The sequence below is a fragment of the Siniperca chuatsi genome, linkage group LG22 (assembly GCF_020085105.1).
Source record: "Siniperca chuatsi isolate FFG_IHB_CAS linkage group LG22, ASM2008510v1, whole genome shotgun sequence".
Taxonomy (NCBI): Eukaryota; Metazoa; Chordata; class Actinopteri; order Centrarchiformes; family Sinipercidae; genus Siniperca; species Siniperca chuatsi.
Window position 1 is genome coordinate 6,273,537 of NC_058063.1, and position 18,389 is coordinate 6,291,925.

At 41.6% G+C, this 18,389-nt stretch overlaps 2 protein-coding genes across 5 annotated transcripts; both read right to left on the reverse strand.

Moving 5' to 3' along the window:
- Nucleotides 1-2,856: 2,856 nt before the first annotated feature.
- LOC122869813 lies at nucleotides 2,857-4,797 on the reverse strand. Its single transcript, XM_044183137.1, has 6 exons — nucleotides 4,708-4,797; nucleotides 4,227-4,568; nucleotides 3,991-4,032; nucleotides 3,731-3,841; nucleotides 3,586-3,620; nucleotides 2,857-3,463 (listed from the first exon to the last, which is right to left on the reverse strand). Exons 1-6 carry the CDS (start codon nucleotides 4,751-4,753, stop codon nucleotides 3,314-3,316), a joined length of 726 nt encoding a protein of 241 aa, XP_044039072.1. The 5' UTR covers nucleotides 4,754-4,797; the 3' UTR covers nucleotides 2,857-3,313.
- Nucleotides 4,798-12,381: 7,584 nt separating this feature from the next.
- Nucleotides 12,382-16,436, reverse strand: LOC122869822. Of its 4 annotated transcripts, XR_006376422.1 has the most exons (7): nucleotides 14,328-16,436; nucleotides 13,992-14,151; nucleotides 13,810-13,896; nucleotides 13,576-13,617; nucleotides 13,316-13,426; nucleotides 13,124-13,158; nucleotides 12,382-12,608 (listed from the first exon to the last, which is right to left on the reverse strand). XR_006376422.1 is itself a non-coding variant. In XM_044183154.1 (6 exons), the coding sequence occupies exons 1-6, from the start codon at nucleotides 14,371-14,373 to the stop codon at nucleotides 12,507-12,509; spliced, it is 537 nt and encodes a 178-aa protein (XP_044039089.1). In that variant the 5' UTR covers nucleotides 14,374-16,436; the 3' UTR covers nucleotides 12,382-12,506. The 4 variants fall into 4 exon arrangements, 3 of the variants coding, with proteins under 3 accessions (XP_044039089.1, XP_044039088.1, XP_044039086.1); XM_044183154.1 differs by lacking the exon at nucleotides 13,810-13,896 and having other exon boundaries at nucleotides 13,951-14,151; XM_044183153.1 differs by having other exon boundaries at nucleotides 13,129-13,158; nucleotides 13,810-14,151.
- Nucleotides 16,437-18,389: the final 1,953 nt, after the last annotated feature.

Below are 18,389 nucleotides of genomic sequence, written 5' to 3' on the forward strand. Positions count from 1 at the left end.
CCCATCAGCTCCTAATCACAGCCACCTTAAAAAGCCCAGCACTCACCTCAGCCAGTTGTCCGACCTCGTTTGGTACAAGGACTCCCCATCCTACACAGCATATTCCCTGTGTCCCTTCTCCAGCGATCTCCCTTCTCCAGTGATCCCCTTCTTCAGCAAGTCTTCCCTCCAGCGGACCTCCCCATCTCCATACTGGCACACCTGTCTCCACCTACTAAAAGCTAATAAAGAACCCCCTGTTTCCATATCGGTGTCTCTTGCCTCTCTGTCCGTAACAGAAGGTCAGACCTATACCGAAGGACTGATACCAGCACTCCCTCAGTCACTCTGTCACCTCCCGTTACGCCATGCCAAGGGCCAGACCGGCGCCCTTCTTTGATTCAGTGGTGGATAGTAATGGCGTCCTATGGCGCTATGAATTGGCGCCAGAAAAGCAGTCCACAGGGCAAAATCCATACCGGGCCACCCGTGTGGCTCGAGGTGGTCCACGCAGTCACCAGATTGCTCTCCGGTCTGCCAATCATCAGCCGACACCCCGATCTGCCAGTCTTCAGCCTACTAACCAGCTGCCTAGCCGCTCGCCTGCACTGCCTCCCAGCCGCTCGCTTGTACCGCCGCCCAGCTGGCCTGTACGGCTGCTCGCCGGCTTCTCCGCCCAGCGGTTCGCCAGCTCCACTGCCATCTCCAGTCCAAGTGCCATGGCAATCATTGCTCCCTGTTGGATCGCAGCAGCCATCACTCCCTGCTGGATCGCAGCAGCCAGCACTCCCTGCTGGATTTCAGCAGCCGGCACTCACTGTTGGATGGCAGCAGACAGCACCCCCTGTTGGATGGCAGCAGACAGCACCCCCTGGCAGCAGACATCGCTCCTTGCTGGATGGCAGCAGCTCCTTGCTCTCGGACTCTCTGCCAGACCGCAGCAGCCCCTTGGTCCCAGACTCCCTGCTGGATCGCAGATGCCTCCTTTCCCGGCTGGATCGCAGCAGCTCCCTGGACTCCCTGCCGGTTCATAGCAGCATCCTGCTCCCGGACTCCCTGCTGGATCGCAGTCGCCTCCTTTCCCAGCTGGATTGCCGCTCCCTGGACTCCCTGCTGGTTCGCAGTAGCCTCTTTTCCTTGCTGGATCGCAGTAGTACCAATCCCTAGCCGATGCTGGATCGCAACCACCTCCTATTCTGGTTGGATCACAGCACGACGTGGGAGCGTCTATCTACCGATCATCTGCTATGGTTAAACTCTCAATAAATCTAATATTACATTTAAACACCAGATGGAGACCTGTACTCCATCTGCAGGCGCAAACAGAACAAGTCGGAGCACCTGGCCAAAGTTGTGTCCACTGCAGAAGAGGCCAACTCCGTCTTTGCAGAGTTTTACTGCAGTCATTTTGGTGGGTACTGTGGACTGGAGAAAACCTACAGTGCCATCATACTCCATTACTATTGGCCTGGCATGGAGAATGACATTCTCAAGTGGGTGAGTTGGTATCTTCAAAATAATTAGGTGAAATACACATTCAAGATCAGGATTAACCTCACCTGACTGAATACGCACCCCTAGAACTTTTGTGCAAAAAAACGAGATCACAGGCCAACCCGCTAGCAGTCGGAGCTCAAACAACCCATCCACAGCCAAAATAAAAAATAAAAAAATCACTGCAGCCCCATCCCTATAACTGCCTCACCAGAATCAAATTAAACTCCCCCCTAATCTTCAGGTGTTTATTGTCGCGGGTATCTACAACCAGCAGAGCCTAATGCACTACGCAACTCTAAACCGGGCCAAACCAGGACCGGATGTCTTCACAGGGTACCTCTTGTGGCCACGTAAGTCATCTGCAGTGGATCGACACCATGATATCAGAGTATAGCTTAACATCATAGTGGGCCAGGTTTATCCATCCATGGCCATCATGAGATGTTGTGAATGTGAATGTGGAGATTGGCCTGGACTGACATTAAATTCCCAGCCTGAATTATAATCCCAGTCCGGCCCTGGGTCGGCATCATTTTAGTCTCTGTGCATTCAGTGGAGAGAGACTGCCAAAAGAGAAGGAATACGTCTTTGGGTTAATCCAAACTTGCATAATATTACTCTTTATCATCAGAAACGGACGATCCGACAATCACACCCACCTTACGCTGTGATTGGTCAGCTGTGTGGAGGTGAGAAAGCAGCCAGGGTTAGAGCTTCTCGCTCCAGCTCACTTTTTTCATTCTTGACACAGCTATTTTGTTACTTTTCATGTGAACAACCAAGTGCAGCACTATGAATGTCTTCCATTTAAACAATATGGCGTCTCCCCTTCTCTATGGCAGCCAGCTTTTCATACATTTCTTTCAGTGTAGCCAGAACATCTATAAGTGGCAACTGTAGAGTTGGAAAGCAGATATTAATGTAATGTAACTCATTTCTTTCTATTGTTGAATAGTTACTACAGTAATGTGCTTCTTTTTTTTAATGAATTAGAAGTAACAAGTAACTGACATTTTTCAAGTAACATGCAGGCAGCTGCATTGAGAAGACTGAGTGCATATCACAGTGGAGATGGATGGGAGCTGCACCTGCTGTAGTTTTGCTGTGATCTGTCATGTCTTAAACATTTACAGCCTGTGGAGTGAACGGTTTCACATGAGGCTGAAAAGTGTCACTCTGCTTCAGGCATCTTTTCACGAGCTTGATAGATGCTTAAACACTATGTGAAGTTAAAATAGTGTGTGCATCTGTCAGAGGTGTAAAGATACAGATACAGATAACTCCCTGATACAGACAGTGCTGTTTGTAGGGTGTCATGAATATTTATATTCATAAATACAACTACCAATCATTTGAAAAAAGTTTTAATTTTTTATTCAGACATGTAACACATTGGCATCACAGTTAAAATATCCAGTTTCCAAAACATCTGTACAAATGTAGAACCTGATCACTTTGTCCACTTGACAGAAGAAGGTCAGTCAGTATTCACTGCTTCATTTCAGACTTTATTCTTACAGAGCTTCGATCTAACAGGCCTCATGATTCTCACATCAGCTGTGCTCAGACCACACTGCTGTCTCTTCCTGTCTAACAAGTGATGTGAAACTCACTCACTCCTCCACTGCTGCAGACCTCCATCTATCTATTGTCTATTTGGACAGGAACCACAGTCGGATAAAATTAGGAAGACAGAGAGTGAGAGAGACATGAGAGTAAAAGCATTTGGAAAAAGAAAGAAATTTTGATTATATGTCTTTTTTTTTTCAGTAAGAAAATGGTAACTCCTCCCTCCACCCACAAAAGTACACAGCAGTGGATTAATATGATAAAAGCATCAGTTCCACTCTGAACCACTCTGAGTCTTTCTGCTGGCAGCATAAATAACATGAGTTTCCACTTCTCTCTGTGATGCAGGCCTCCTGTTTCTTATTGTTGTTGAATAGAAACTCAGTGCTGCATCTTTCAGGTCATCAGAGTCCAGATTCTGGAAAGAGTCCACACAGTTACACACGTCAAATAGCTGAGTTTGTGAGAAAAACTAACTCATGACTTGACCAAATTTAACATATTAAAACATATGATAGTAAACGATGAAACTTAATTCACCTCACGCTGTTGTGGATTCTGTTCTTCACTGACAGCTGAATGACAAAGACAATACGTCGAATCAACCAACAAACCATACTGACACAACTTTAGAGAAGATGTGAACCCCCCCAACGTACAAACCAAATGCAAGATAGAAAAGTACCTGTCTGAAGTTTCCTGATTTTAGCAACCAGACCAATGATGACCATTACAAGGAAAACAGTCAGACCGCCCAGGATCACACTCGTCAGCTTTTCTTTTCCGTCAGACTCTTCTATAAGAAAGATCATTAAGTTAGACTCTGTTTTTCCTTTAGAGACTTGAGACCTGGTTAAAATTAAAATGGATGAATTTAGCTAAACTGTTTTACCTTCAAACATTTGATAATCTGCACAATGAAAGACATCTTTATGAATATCTTACTTTTACACTTGCTGTCGACGTCATCATGTGGCTCATCGCTGCCTTTTAATGGAACGAAGATAAATTTAGTCTTGATTTTAAATTTGCAGATTTACATCAAAATATGTGAAGCCATTTTGTTGCATACATGATGATGTTTTAAGACAATTATTAAAATATTTTTTGCAATATAAGCAGAAAAAACATAACCAAATAATGGGAATCAAGAGACAGAAAAGACTTTACAATCCTCTTACCTCTAATGTTTAAATGTATTACACTGAAAGTTGGACGTCCATGAGCATAAAATCCACAGAAATACAGTCCAGCGTCAGATAAATCCACTTGTTTGATTTTGAGAAAGAGGGTAGAGATGTTAGATCTCATTTCAAATTCTCTGTTTTCATATCCATCACAGAATTCAGCATTGCTGTTAGACTTGTACATAACAGAGATACAGCTGATGTTGGTTCTCTGGACAAGTCTGAACCAGAATGTTACAGCGTCATATTTGGAAATGTTGGAGCACAGCAGTGTGACTTCTTCACCAGACTGGACCTCCACAGTCTGAGACTCAGAAACTGAGACAGAGATCCAGCCTGAAACAAACAGCAGACCACAAGAGACTTACTTGTTATAAAGTAACATGGTGGTAAACAATATCTCTTAATAAAAGTTAGCAAGTGAATAATAAGTGAATAAGTTTGAAGTTGAGAGTAATACAATGGCAGTACTTACTGAGGCTGCAGAGAATGAAAGCTGTTATCAAGGTGAAGTTCATCATTGTGTGTATGACTGAAGCTCTGCAAAGTCCGTAAGTCAACTCTGACCAGGAAGGCTGCTCTCAATGTAAAGAGGCGGGGTGTTTTTTTTTTTTTTTGGTTTCTCTTCTTGCCCCTAAAACGGACCACATACATGTTTGTTGATCTAAAAGTTTATGTCAAGGAGTATTCATTATTCAGGTTATTTGATAAAATATAATCTTGGTAATTTTCCAAAAGCAGTCCAAGAATATAGAAAAGATATATCAAAGCATCTACTGGAAGCATCAAGTCTAATCTTCTCAAGTCAGGATATTTCATGCTTAAAGAAAGTGTCTGGACTGACTGACTGAATAACAGCAAGCTGCACAAGTTGAGGTCATACTCATGTTAATGTTAAGACACAGCAAAGTGCTTCATGTCCAGTTGTACATCAGATACAGTTGGAAACAAGTGCTTCCAAACAGGCCCAGGGAGAAACAACATAAAGGCAACTGCAATCTTAAATCATCTGATGCATAAAACATGAATATTTTGTTATAGCCGCTCCATCCTTTGCTCTTAGTGCACTTTTGTTAACGGGAGTGCATCAGAAACTTAAAAAATATTGATAAAAATTCTCCCTTTTTGCAAGTGATGATCTGAAAATTGTGTATTTCAAAGCTGATCCAAAGATTTCTGATCCTGAAGATTTGGATACATAATGACATAATTGTTGTACTTGCATTTTGCTAGATATGACAAACTTTACCGATCTTTTGCGGTAACATTACGAGCTTGAAGTTACTGCAAAAAGGTTAGTTTGTATCGTAGCTAAGCGGTTAGCATTACTAATTAGCGTTTTTTACGTGTCTGCTTTGTGGTTTTCAGTGATGTTAGGTTGATGTTATTAATCACTAATGTTAGTTAAGTAATAAAACCATTTTGCACCCTGGATTTCCCTTAAATTTTCCTATTAGCTTTCAAAGTTAGCCTGTTGAAATCACTAAACAATGTTTCAGCATATATTTTGTATCTGCTTGTTCACACGCTTCATTGAAGCTATATATACTTATATTGAGTAAAATATTCAAACCCAAGATACCTTTTTTATGGCTGCACCAATGTCTTGAGCAAAATTTTATACGCATTTCCATGTAATTCAGCCTGATATGTTTGGTATCTTTGGAGGTTCCGCGGGTTTGAACAAATCTTGACTGCATTTGATCCCGCATTAGGAACCTTAGGGTGAAAGTTTAATTGGGCTGCTCCTCTACTAGCACACCTGTCACCTGTGCGTGTAAGATAGACGCTAACAGTTACATTTATATTAATGCATAAGATGAACACTGCCAAATTATTAGAAAGCTATAGCTTGTGTAGCTATATGGTGATATCAGGGCTGTGGTGGCTCTGTTGTATTTTTGTAAGTGAGCAATGACGTAGGCTAACATGAACATTCATTGCTGTCTTCAACCTTGAACTTGAAAAATAAAACCCAAAGCCACAGGTCTGCCTGCTCTCCTGCCTAATATCTCTTTACCGGACTCCCAGTTGTGTCCCTGTCAGTCCCAGGACTGTGTCAAGTTCATTGTATTACTTACCATGCACTATGTCTATGTTGAACAATCAGTTTGGGCCAAACAGCATAGAGAGAGTGGGCCCTTTCTCAAATATGTCTTGGGCAAGTTTCTCTTGTTATGTTTGTTGTGTTATGTGTTATGTTTCAGGTTGAAGATGGCTCAGAGAGGGAAGCGTTACAGTTGCTAATCTATAAGCATTAGGCTAATGTGTGTGAGAAATAAGGTATGGTGTGCAAAATCCACACTTACCCTCAACCCTGTCTTTTTTTATTACTGATTCATTGCTGACTAGCTTTTTCTTTGTTTGTTACTCAACAAGAGAGAACAGAGATTTGTGAGGAGCAGAAGGAAACTTTGAAATCCTTTTTTAAGGAGGGCATTGTCACAGTCTGTCATGTTCTCTCCACCACTTCACAGCCACATCTCACCTCCTCACCTGAGTATTAATTCCCAGCACCTGTCACCCATCGCACACCTGCACATAATCAGCCACTCTACTCCCTATATAACCCAGCTCCTCACCTCAGTCAGTGTCCGGTCTCGTTCATAGGAAGGACAGAGTTACGCTACCTACCTTTGGATACCCCACGGACTCCCCCCACGAAGTCACGTTTGGATAACTACCACTTGGAACCCTGAACCCCGGCTCCTGTCTGTCTCCAGTCTCCTGAGTGTGTCGCTCCGATTCCTGGCTCCCGTCTGTCTCCAGTCTCCTGAGCTCCTGTGTATCTCCAGTCCTCTGTGTCTGTCGCTCCAGTGCCCACACTATTCCGCCAGTAGTAAGATCAAGGACAGTATCATATCACTCCGTATTACTTCTGTGTTGCAATAAACTCTCTCAGTCTCCTTACCATTGCCTCTGGTGGTTCTGTCCGTAACAGGCATGACATGTGTTGGTTCACCATTAATATCAAGAGCTGCATCAGCTACTGGTTTGGAAACCTGTGTCATAGTGCAGCACTAAAGTAAACCTTAAATCTAGCAATCAACATGTCAAATAAATACATAATTTTGCTGTACTGATGGAACAAATTACAAAATGGAATGGAAGTTTTTTTTGTAAAAATTCAGTTTAATTGGTGTAATACCATTTCATTTTTTTGTTTTCTCTCTTTTAGAACTGGATTGGAAACTACAAAAGGTCTTTTAAAGCGTCTTCTGAGCCCTCGGCCCTCAAAGCCTTAGTAGTTTAGACCATTAGTAGTCAGATATGCATATCCATGTAAACACAACTAATGCATAGTTAATGTAATCCCCCTCAGCACTTCTCACAATATTTTCACCTGTGACAAGTCTGTTTTTACAGAGATTGACTAGCCCTGTTGTGAGTTGTGTCTTCAGTGTATGTTGGATTTTTTAAAATGTGGGTTTTGTCTTTTTTGTTTAGAATCCATTATTTACTATTTTTGTGGTCGTCTAAATTTTGTGAAGGTGTCAAAGCTTGAGGCTTTGGGTGTGGGAACGGCCATTTTGTCATCTGGCCAGAAGTCCAGCTTAGAGGTGTATGAACTGAGCAGCAAAGGAGCCAATGACTTCTTGATTCAACACACACAGTGAACGACTTTGCACTTTCAAAGGTGATATTGGTTATATGAAAATCCACACAATAGTGCAAAGATACATAATACCGTTTTATGAAATGAATAGTTGTTGTCACATTTGCTGACAGCTCCTCAGCAGCAACACCCAGTACCAAATTGTCAAATTGTGTAAAGTTGTGTAACAGGTGCATGCATGTGTGTGCCCATGTCTTTCAGAGTCCCTCGTGAATCAAAACATACCCATAAAGGTTGCTGGACTGCCCACTGGCCTTACCCTCAAGAAGTCATCCTTTTATGGAAGGGCCCAATTAGAAGTCATTTTGAAAGATGCTGAGAGGATTTCATTTGAAATAAGTAAGTGATATTAACAGTGGCTGTTTGTTTCTGTATGCCATTTGGCTCTATGCAAAGTGGGAAACTTTAAATAGCACAGGCCTACAGGAGTCCTTGCATAGTGCTGGGCCATTGAAAAAAATCCAGAACAGCTTTACTGCATTTTGCTATAGATTCTGTCTTTAACACTTTGTGAGGGATGTGACACTATTCCTCAGTTTTCATGATTATAGTGGAACATATTTTCTAAGGCTTATATCCCATGTGGCATCAAATCTTGTACCATGGCCATATGGACGGAAGAAGACAGTGTGATCAAACTGGACTTTACCTTTCACATCCCTCATTTAATCCTTGCACTTGTCACGTTCATATATATCATCAAACTGGACTTTATATTGTGCATTGCATTCAACCTCCACCTCCACATCATTTAATTATTTATGTACATGTCACATTTAATATTTGCTCTTGTCACCTTCATATATTTCATACACTTAACGTCTTTGTCCATAGCACAGTCCCATTACAAAACTATTACTATTCCATTCTGTAAATAGATTTTAAAATGTCAATTTAATTACTTTGTTTATTTAATTATTGTTATTAAACTAAATTAAACTACATTGTTCATTACATTCAATATAGTTTATTCAATTCAATGCAGTGAGGAAAACTGCAAAGAACGGTACATAGGTGAGACTAAACAGCCACTTCACAAAAGACTTTATCAGCACAGACGATACGCTAACTCCGGATTGCAGAGCGCCGTGCATTTGCATCTAAAAGCTACAAACCACACATTTGAAGACAGTGAGGTGAAGATTCTAAATAGAGAGAAGAGTTGGTTTGAAAGAGGAGTCAAAGAAAAAAGAAAACCCCTCTTTGAACAGAAATGGTGGTCTGAGATTCAATCTGCCCAACGTTTACCACAGTGTAATAAGACCTTGGTCAAGCCAACCATATGCTAATCAGGTACTTAACAGTGGTGAGGGAGGTGCAGCCAGAAAACAATAGGCCTGATTACTGGGCCATCATGGAAACAAAGAAGGTCAGTTTCAGGTGAAACTAGGCAGGGTAATCAGCAGACACTCAGGAAGACTCCTCCCCGAGTGCAGGTCTTAAGCAACACAGAGTAGCTTAAATGTCTGAGTTCTCAAACCATTTTCACAATTGAGAATGACTTCTGGATGGGAGCTGAAACGTCTTGAATTTGAAAACATTGTCCAGATGACTACGACTGAAACCTTTTCTACAATGGAACACTCCTGGACGAATGAGGGACTACACCGTCTACTCATGTTTATGTTAAGACACAGCAAAGTGCTTCATGTCTAGTTGTACATCAGATACAGTTGGAAACAAGTGCTTCCAAACAGGCCCAGGGAGAAACAACATAAAGGCAACTGCAATCTTAAATCATCTGATGCATGAAACATGAATATTTTGTTATAGTCACTCCATCCTTTGCTTTTAGTGCACTTGAACTTTCAATATTTTTTTTTTGTCTACAGACAGTTGACTTGGATCATTTATTGTTTTTTTCTCAGTATGGCATCCTCTAGTGTGGGTGTAGAATGTAAAGGTCAGTGTTGAAATTATAATTAATACTGTACATATTCACAGCAGGCTAAGCACTGTTGCTGTTGCTTCCCTGACATCCAGTGGCTCCCTGTATACAGTCTATGGTCTGTACATTACAGGTTATTGAAATGTTTTAAATGTACACATATATTGTGAGGTTTTATTACTATTTAGTAAAGCTGCACAAGTGTTGGGCTGCTTTAGACATCTTTTTTAAGTTTGGAAAAAGCTGGTGTGATATGAAGATAAAGTAGTGGTGTGAGTTTAAGGTTTAAGTTTCAGATACCTCAGTGATACTGGAAGTGCTGTTTGTCACCATAGTGGCATGTACAGTGATGGGCTGGTCATACAGTATGTGTTTATATGTCATACTTAAATCAAGCATTCAGTATATCATTATACACATGCATTTAATAATCACAGTAAAAAAAACATCATCGTCATCACTGATTGTACTATGTTCTGCATGGCTTACTTCCTGGACCAGACCAGACCATGACGATGACGAGAACACATTGAAGAAGATTCTCATCTCCTGGTCTCAATGGTTCCAGTGCCTTGTCCACACACTTTGAAAAGGCAGGGAGAAGCCGAAACCATGGAATGCAAAATGTTGAAATTCCCTGTGTCTGAATGCCACTGACTAGTGAAAGTAAGCATCTTTCAGATAGTGTTGCCTGACAAGTTGCCTGGCTGAATGAGCTTCAATCGTTCCTTTAAAGTGGGCATTTAAATGAAATGCGAGCTATACAAGCATTCCACAGGCAAAGATCCAGGATGGGTCTCGTGTCTCACCAGGAAATATCCAGAGTAGCCCTCTTCTTTGTCCTTTGCTGAGATCAGAGCAATGGCTCCCTTTTGAATGACGTCCTGCAGCTGGACAGAGTGACTGCTCCTTCTGGGAGGGCATGCGCGGGATCTGCTATTCTCCACCTGTCCACCAGATGTGCTCAGACTTCATCTATACCTGTTCCATTTTTTCCTTTTCCTGATTTTCTGCCTGATATCTGCTGCCTGTGTTTTATAACCTGTTGCCTGTTTATGATCCGTTTGCCTGCCTTGCCCCTCTGGATTTTTCTGGCTCGGCCTTTTCGTGCCTGACTGTAAGCCTGTTAATTTGAACATTGGTTAGGGGTCACTGGCCAAGGCACCAGTGACCCCGGTTTCCATCCAGGGGGTCAGTGTGGACATTGTGGAGGACTACAAGTACCTGGGAGTACACTTAGATAACAAACTGGACTGGACCAAGAACACTCAGGCTGTTTACAGGAAGGGCCAGAGCCGCCCCTATTTTCTGAGGAGGCTGAGGTCCTTCAACATCTGCCGGACCATGCTGAGGATGTTCTATGAGTCTGTGGTGGCCGGTGCTATCCTGTATGCTGTTGCATGCTGGGGCAGCAGGCTAAAGGTAGCGGACGCCAACAGACTCAATAAACTGATCCGCAAGGCTAGTGACATTGTGGGGGTGGAGCTGGACTCTCTGGCGGTGGTGTCAGAGAGGAGGATGCTGGCCAAACTACATGCCATCTTGGACAGTGTCTCCCACCCGCTCCATGACGTGCTGGTCAAGCAAAGGAGCACCTTCAGCGGAAGACTCATCCCACCAAAAAGCACCACAGAGCGCCACAGGAAGTCATTCCTGCCTGTGGCCATCAAACTATTTAACTCCTCCCTCTAAGGGTTAGTCTGTATGACCGTAGGTCACTAAACTGGACATTGAGCATTACATCTCCGCCATAATTAATAATAATTGTGCAATATTCTGAGTACTACTTCCGTGCAATATTAGTTTTCCCTTGTTAGTTTTTTCTTATTTATTGCTACTGATACTATATACCTCAATTACTCTTCGACAGTACATGCACCTCCGCTTATTAATATTATTTATTACATAATTAGTGACATTGTATTTTATACTGTACTTCACCATCAACCAGTAAACCCACTTGGTACTCGACACTTAGTTTATCTTATACTTATACCGACATGATACTTAATTTATTTCTGACCTTTTTTATAGTGTTTATAGTGTATCATATCGTTTTCTAGTACTTTCTCCTGTGTGCACTGACGTAAAGACGAGCTGCTGTAACAAAGAGTTTCCCTACGGGGATCAATAAAGTATTTCTGATTCTGATTCTGATAAAGCCCTTTTTCTATAACCTGTTCTGCTGCAGTGTCTGGATTTGGGTCCCCAATCCTATTGCCTTGTACACACATCTGTGACGCATATAATTTCACACACGTTATAATATCACAGTTTAAATATTCAGTTTGGATGTTGATGTACTGTGTGGTTTTGCAAAGCTTCAGCTCTAGAGGCTTTGCATTTTCACTGTATTCACTGCTACCTTTCACATTTTATTTTTTAGAAACCTTTGATCTAACAGGCCTCATGATTTATACTACAGTTGTACACTGAGCTGTCTGTTCCTGTCAAACTAGTGATGTCTACCTCAATCACTCCACTGCTGCAGACCTCCATCTAACTCTCACTTTAAGACAATCTGGACACTCCTCCATGCCCTTACTGGCTCGTCCTACATCAAACACCAGTCATGTGTGTGTGCTCAATAGACTGAGAGAAAGGAAATGCTGATTATAGTTCTGCAATATGAAGACACTTGCAAATGAATGAACATTGGATCTTTATTACAAAATCAAATGTTTTTGCACGAGTGGTTATTGCTCTCACCAACAAGCCATACAAAAGCCCAAAGCATATTAATATCATCAGTTCTAGTTGCCTCCTGAGTCTATCTGGTGGCAGCATAAGTAACATTTGGCTCCAGCTCTCTTCTTTTTGCTTTTGGTCGAAATGTCACTGCTGCGTAGTTCAGGTCATCAGAGCCCACATTCTGTGAAAAGAGTGTTTACAGTCTTAATGTGGTGACTTGACATGATTTTAATTCCCACAGTATAGCACGACAGATACTGGATATTAAATAAATATTAAATAATATTTGGTATTGATATTTATGTATAAATATATTTGATTAACACATGTTTCTGATACCCCTCCTTTAAATTTGTTCTGTAAAGGATTGTGACAAGATATTTACTGAGCAGGACATTTCACAGTTGAAAAATAAACTTGTTAGTGCTCTCTAATGGACAACGTAGACACAGTTTCCAAAAAGTACCTCAAAAATAATTTAGGGTTTTCTTGACTGCAATTGCTTGTTACTTGTCAGACCATATATGCAAGACAAATATGTACGTATATATGAATACATATAAATACACCAATATTTACTACACTAGTACTTTACTATATACTACAGTAATATTAGCTGATAAAATATTCCGTCTGTTTTTCGGTCAGGCTCTATCAAACAATATACATATAAGTAAACGTTAAAACTGAATTCACCTCACTTTGCTCTGGATTCTGTTCTTCTTCATCAGCTAAGTGACAGAAACAAAATATCTGGTCAGTTCATTGATCATTTGGTCTTTGGTAAACCAGTAATTTGGCATTTTTCCAGCACACTGACACAACTTTAAGGGAATTTCCACTAGTAACAAAACCAAATATAAGTTAGGCAGTAGCTCTGAAAAGTACCTGTCTGAAGTTTCCTGTTTTTAACAACCAGACCAATGATGACCATTACGAGGAAAACAGTCAGACCGCCCAGGATCACACTCGTCAGCTTTGCTATTCCGTCAGACTCTTCTACAAGAAAGATCATTATATTAGACTCTGTTTTTCCTTTAGAGACTTGAGCCCTGGCTAAAAATAAAATGGACGAATTTAGCTAAACTGTTTTACCTTCAAACATTTGATAATCTGCACAATGAAAGAAATCTTTGTGAAAATCTTACTTTTACACTTGCTGTCCACGTCATCATGTGGCTCATCGCTGCCTTTTGATCAAATGAAGATAAATTTAGTCTTGATTTTAAATTAGCAGATTTACATCAAAATGATGTAAAGCCATTTTGTTGCATACATGATGTTGTTTTAAGTCAATTATCAAAATGTTTTTTGCAATATATGCAGAAAAAAAACGGGTAATGGGAATCAAAAGACAAAAAAAGACTTTACAATGCTCTTACCTCTAATGTTTAAATGTATTACACTGAAAATTGGACGTGCATCAGCATAAAATCCACAGAAATACAGTCCAGCGTCAGATAAATCCACTTGTTTGATTTTGAGAAAGAGAGTAGAGGTGTTAGATCTCATTTCAAATTTACCATTTTTATATCCATCACAGGCTGAAGCATTGCTGTTAGACCTGATCATGACAGAGATACAGCTGATCTTGGTTCTCTGGACAAGTCTGAACCAGAATGTTACAGTGTCATATTTGGAAATGTTGGAGCACAGCAGTGTGACTTCTTCACCAGACTGAACCTCCACAGTCTGAGACTCAGAAACTGAGACAGAGATCCAGCCTGAAACAAACAGCAGACCACAAGAGACTTACTTGTTGTAAAGTAACATGGCGGTAAACAATATCTCTTAATAAAAGTTAGCAAGTGAGTAATAAGTAAATAAGTTATACGGCGGGTTAAACATACAATAATAAACTTAGCAATGAAGTTGAGAGTAATTCTATGGCAGTACTTACTGAGGCTGCAGAGAATGAAAGCTGTTATCAAGGTAAAGTTCATCATTGTGCGTGTGATTGAAGCTCTGCAATGTCCGTAATTGAGTCTGCCCCAGGAAGGGTGCTCTCAATGCAGAGAGGCGGGGTGTTTTTTGTTGCTTATCTTGTTGCTCAAACTGACTACATAAAAGCTTTCAGGAATATGAGTGCTGACGTAAACATTTAGCCTCTTGGAGTACGAGACAATGTTATTTTTCTGAAAATGTAATGCTGTAGAGTTTTTGACTGAATAACAGCAAGATCAATTAAATTTTAAAATAAGTTTTTTAATACTTATGGTGTAATTATGGAGGTGCAACTGACTAACTCTTGAAACTGAAGACTCTTGGCTGTTTATTACTATTTTGAATGATTTTTTAAGTTTTTATGTTGCAATACCATGGGTGACCACTGGAAAAAATTGAAAGCAAGGCTAAGTGGCGGCACCGTATCTAGTTCTTATTATACATGCATGCTTTATCCCCATATTTAAACAATATGGCGTCTCCCCTTCTCTCTGATGGCCAGCTTTTCACTTCTCCTTTCAGTGTAGCCAGTGTTCCAGTTTAACTTGTAGTGAATTAACTGGCGATATTTCCGAGTGTGAGGCAGATGTGTACAGCAGAAATACCAGCTGCATTTTTTACCAATCATCATTTAGACTCACCAAAAACAAATCGTTAACATCCAAATGTTCTTGTTGCCGGGCTCATATTTGTGTCATGATCATTTTTAATGTGTTTGTACTTGCCTAAGTGAAACAGTCTGGAGCGCATGTTTACACCCAGCTCGAACACAGCGTGGAGTTAGATTAGTTAGTCAGATTAACTTGTGATACAACATCTGTATCTACCATCGATCACAGGTGTAGAAACTAAAATCGCTAGGGAGTGATATACTCTATACTGTCACGGATATGCCAGGTTCTGCCGTCTGCCAATGACGCACACCTGCTCCCCATCAGCTCCTAATCACAGCCAGCATAAAAAGCCCAGCACTCACCTCAGCCAGTTGTCTGACCTTGTTTGGTGCAAGGACTCCCCATGCTACACAGCAATACTGAAATTGAGTGGCTGCGCAATAGGCTCTCATCAGGTAAAACCACCACATCATCCTCAGGCACAGGTAAATCATCAGACAAGTGCCTTCCCACAGTAACGGTTTAACCGTCTGCTGTAGCATACTCCCCCGTTGCACAAAACTGGGCCCCACGAGTATAGTAGGGTTTCAACAGATTAACATGGCAAAGAGAAGCCTCACTCTCCCCTGTGCTATTCCACTCAACTTCAGGTTCCTCTTCCCCACAGCACACAGCACGTGAAAACACCAGGTTAACAATGCACACTCATCTGTTATCTCTGTAACAGAGGGAGAAGATGTTACTACAGGAGAAGGTGGACCATCAGCCCACACACGGCTACCTGCCAAGTCATTCCCCAGAATGACATCCATGCCCCTTTATTGGCCAAACCACAGTTAAGCTCCAATTTATGCACTGGAAAAGGCAACACATTCAAACCCATTCCCCGCATCAGAATGTAATCAGTATCAGATACCTGAGAAAACGGCAGCACAGAACTCACAATGAATGAATTAAAGGCTCCAGTATCTCTCAGGATTTTTACAGGTACCCTCACATCACTCCTCACCAGTGACACATGGCCATTAGACACAAAAGCTGAGAAATCAGACTGCTCCAGGACGTAATCGACTCCAGGTTCCATCTTCTCACAGGGAGAAATAACACAGGGAGAACCGACACATTGAGAAATGACTGGACTGACCTTTCTGACAGGAACAGCAAGTATGACAGGCTTGACATGCACACCACCAACCCCACCTTTAGCACTGGACTTAGCACAGGATTTCCAATGTCCTCTGCAATAATTACATACTTTGCTCAGGTCAAACTGCAGCTGACTCTGTGTGGCCCTTTGTGGCTTACCACGGCGAGGACCGAATCCCTTTACCTTCTGGGAGAAAATTACTGCCCCTTTAAAAATTATCATCCTGAGCCCTCAAGGTCACCACAGTGCGTCAACAAATACTCATCTGCCAGAGGAGCAGCCTCTGCCGCTGTCCTCACCTTATGCTCATTTATGTATCAATGTGACCGGGAACAGAATTTTTAAACTGTTCCAGAATGATCAAGTCACACAAAGCATCATAAGTATGAACCCCCAGTGAAGTACACCACTGAAATTGAGTGATTAACTCCCTGGCAAACTCCATGTGTGTCTGTCTAGCAGACTTCTCCCAAGATCTAAACCTCTCAACAACTCATAAGCTTTTAACACCGCTGCTTTGACCGACACATAAACTCTGCTTTCAGCCACACTTGAGCTGAGCTTTTCCTGTCAAAACACATTGCAACAGTAACGTGCGCTCAGCATCAGATCAAACTCTACTCTCAGCTACTCGCTCAAAATGTAAGAAAAATGTATCCAGGTCAGGCTCACAAAATGGAGGAACCAACCGCAGATTACTGGAAAAAATCTAAAGAACGTGAGGACTCTGGAGAAAAAAATACCAGACCTGCCCCATGCCACCAACATTAATCAAACTTAACCTGCGCTCTTCCAGCTCAAGTCTTGTCATTTCCATCTGCAACAACAGTAATTCTTTGTGATGCTCAAAAGTTAACCCAGCTTCACTAGAGGTAGTATCAACCATGTCCCATACAGCACCAACAGCATGCAATTTAGACCGGAGAACACCCACTTCCAACAGATTCTTTTAGAATATTTTTCATGTTCTCTTTCAACCGCTTATCCCTGACATCCAACTTAAAATGCTTGGCGATTTTTACTAATAGCTCCTGTGAACAAAGTTCCAGTAACTCCTCCGACGGAGCTCTTAAAAATTCCTTAACAGTAGCAAGACCAGAGGATTAACCTCACCTGACTGAATACGCACCCCCAGAACTTTTGTGCAAAAAACAAGATCACAGGCCAACCCGCTAGCAGCCGGAGCTCAAACTCACTGCAGCCCCATCCCTCTAACTGCCTAACCAGAATCAAATTAAACTCTCCCCTAATCTAAAAAAAGCAATTCATTTACAAACTATACATCAAACACTGAAACGTGTAGGAATCAGTAATGCAGAGCATGTGTGGATGTGGAAAACAAAACCAAAAAACCATGTTGCCGCCATGCCTGCCATGGGAGAGAGGATCTCCCCAGATAATGAGAGCAAAAAGAAGAGAGCAACTGCAGGATGAGGGAGGTATTTAAAGGCAGAGCACACTGGGCCCTGGTGTAGCTCATCTGCATCTACAAAACAGGAAACCACAAGGAAACAGGGACACCTAGTGCCCAAGTGGAGGGGCCGTCACAGCTGAAAGAATCAGGTTTGCAGTAATCAGGTATACTGGTCTGTATTGGCCTTGGACTACATTAATGTCTGTTATTTATTTATTTATTTTTTCCAGATGACCTTTCTGAGCTGTGTCTTCTTAATTAAGAAGATTTAATTAAACTCACCAACATTCGGCTGGAAGACAGAGATGCACCTTGGATAGGTTACCTCAACATCACTGGGTGAACACTCACAGTCACACAGCTATTATTGTATGTGTTTAGTTTAAGTCACCTAACTTGCATGTATTTTGCACTTTTGGAGGACACTGGTGCAGCTGAAGGAACATAAGGACACACTGACTCCACACAGAGCTAAACCCAGAATCTGACACACATTGCTATACAAGTTCCTAAGATGTTTAAACTGCTTCATCCTACTCTGGATGAGTGACTTGAACTTGTGCAAATGTTTGACAATATTCAAAGGTCTTTTTTTTCGTTTTCCCTTTCAGACTGAGTGCACCACATGCGGCCTGTGCTACCACACAGTATGTGTTGGCCGCCCCTCCACGGAGGGGGACTTTTCTTGCAAGAGATGTTTGAAATAAAATAAAAATAATATTACTCATCATTATTGTTGTCCTTCCTTGTGTCATAGTAATGTAAGTCTACCTACTATGTATCGAGTTTGCATTGCATATTTGAACTTGAATTTGGCCAGTGTTTATAAAAATATGTAAATTC

Bases quoted from the DNA above. Each gene is read 5' to 3' on its own strand.
- LOC122869813 (XM_044183137.1), bottom strand. From the start codon at position 4,753: ATGATGAACTTCACCTTGATAACAGCTTTCATTCTCTGCAGCCTCA. The intron at 4,033-4,226 runs GTAAGAGGATTG...TTCCATTAAAAG, and splicing joins AATACATTTAAACATTAGAG to GCAGCGATGAGCCACATGAT. The intron at 3,464-3,585 runs GTGAATTAAGTT...GACTCTTTCCAG, and splicing joins AGAATCCACAACAGCGTGAG to AATCTGGACTCTGATGACCT.
- LOC122869822 (XM_044183151.1), bottom strand. From the start codon at position 14,373: ATGATGAACTTTACCTTGATAACAGCTTTCATTCTCTGCAGCCTCA. The intron at 13,427-13,575 runs GTAAGATTTTCA...TCTTTCTTGTAG, and splicing joins CGTGGACAGCAAGTGTAAAA to AAGAGTCTGACGGAATAGCA. The intron at 12,609-13,123 runs GTGAATTCAGTT...CTCTTTTCACAG, and splicing joins AGAATCCAGAGCAAAGTGAG to AATGTGGGCTCTGATGACCT.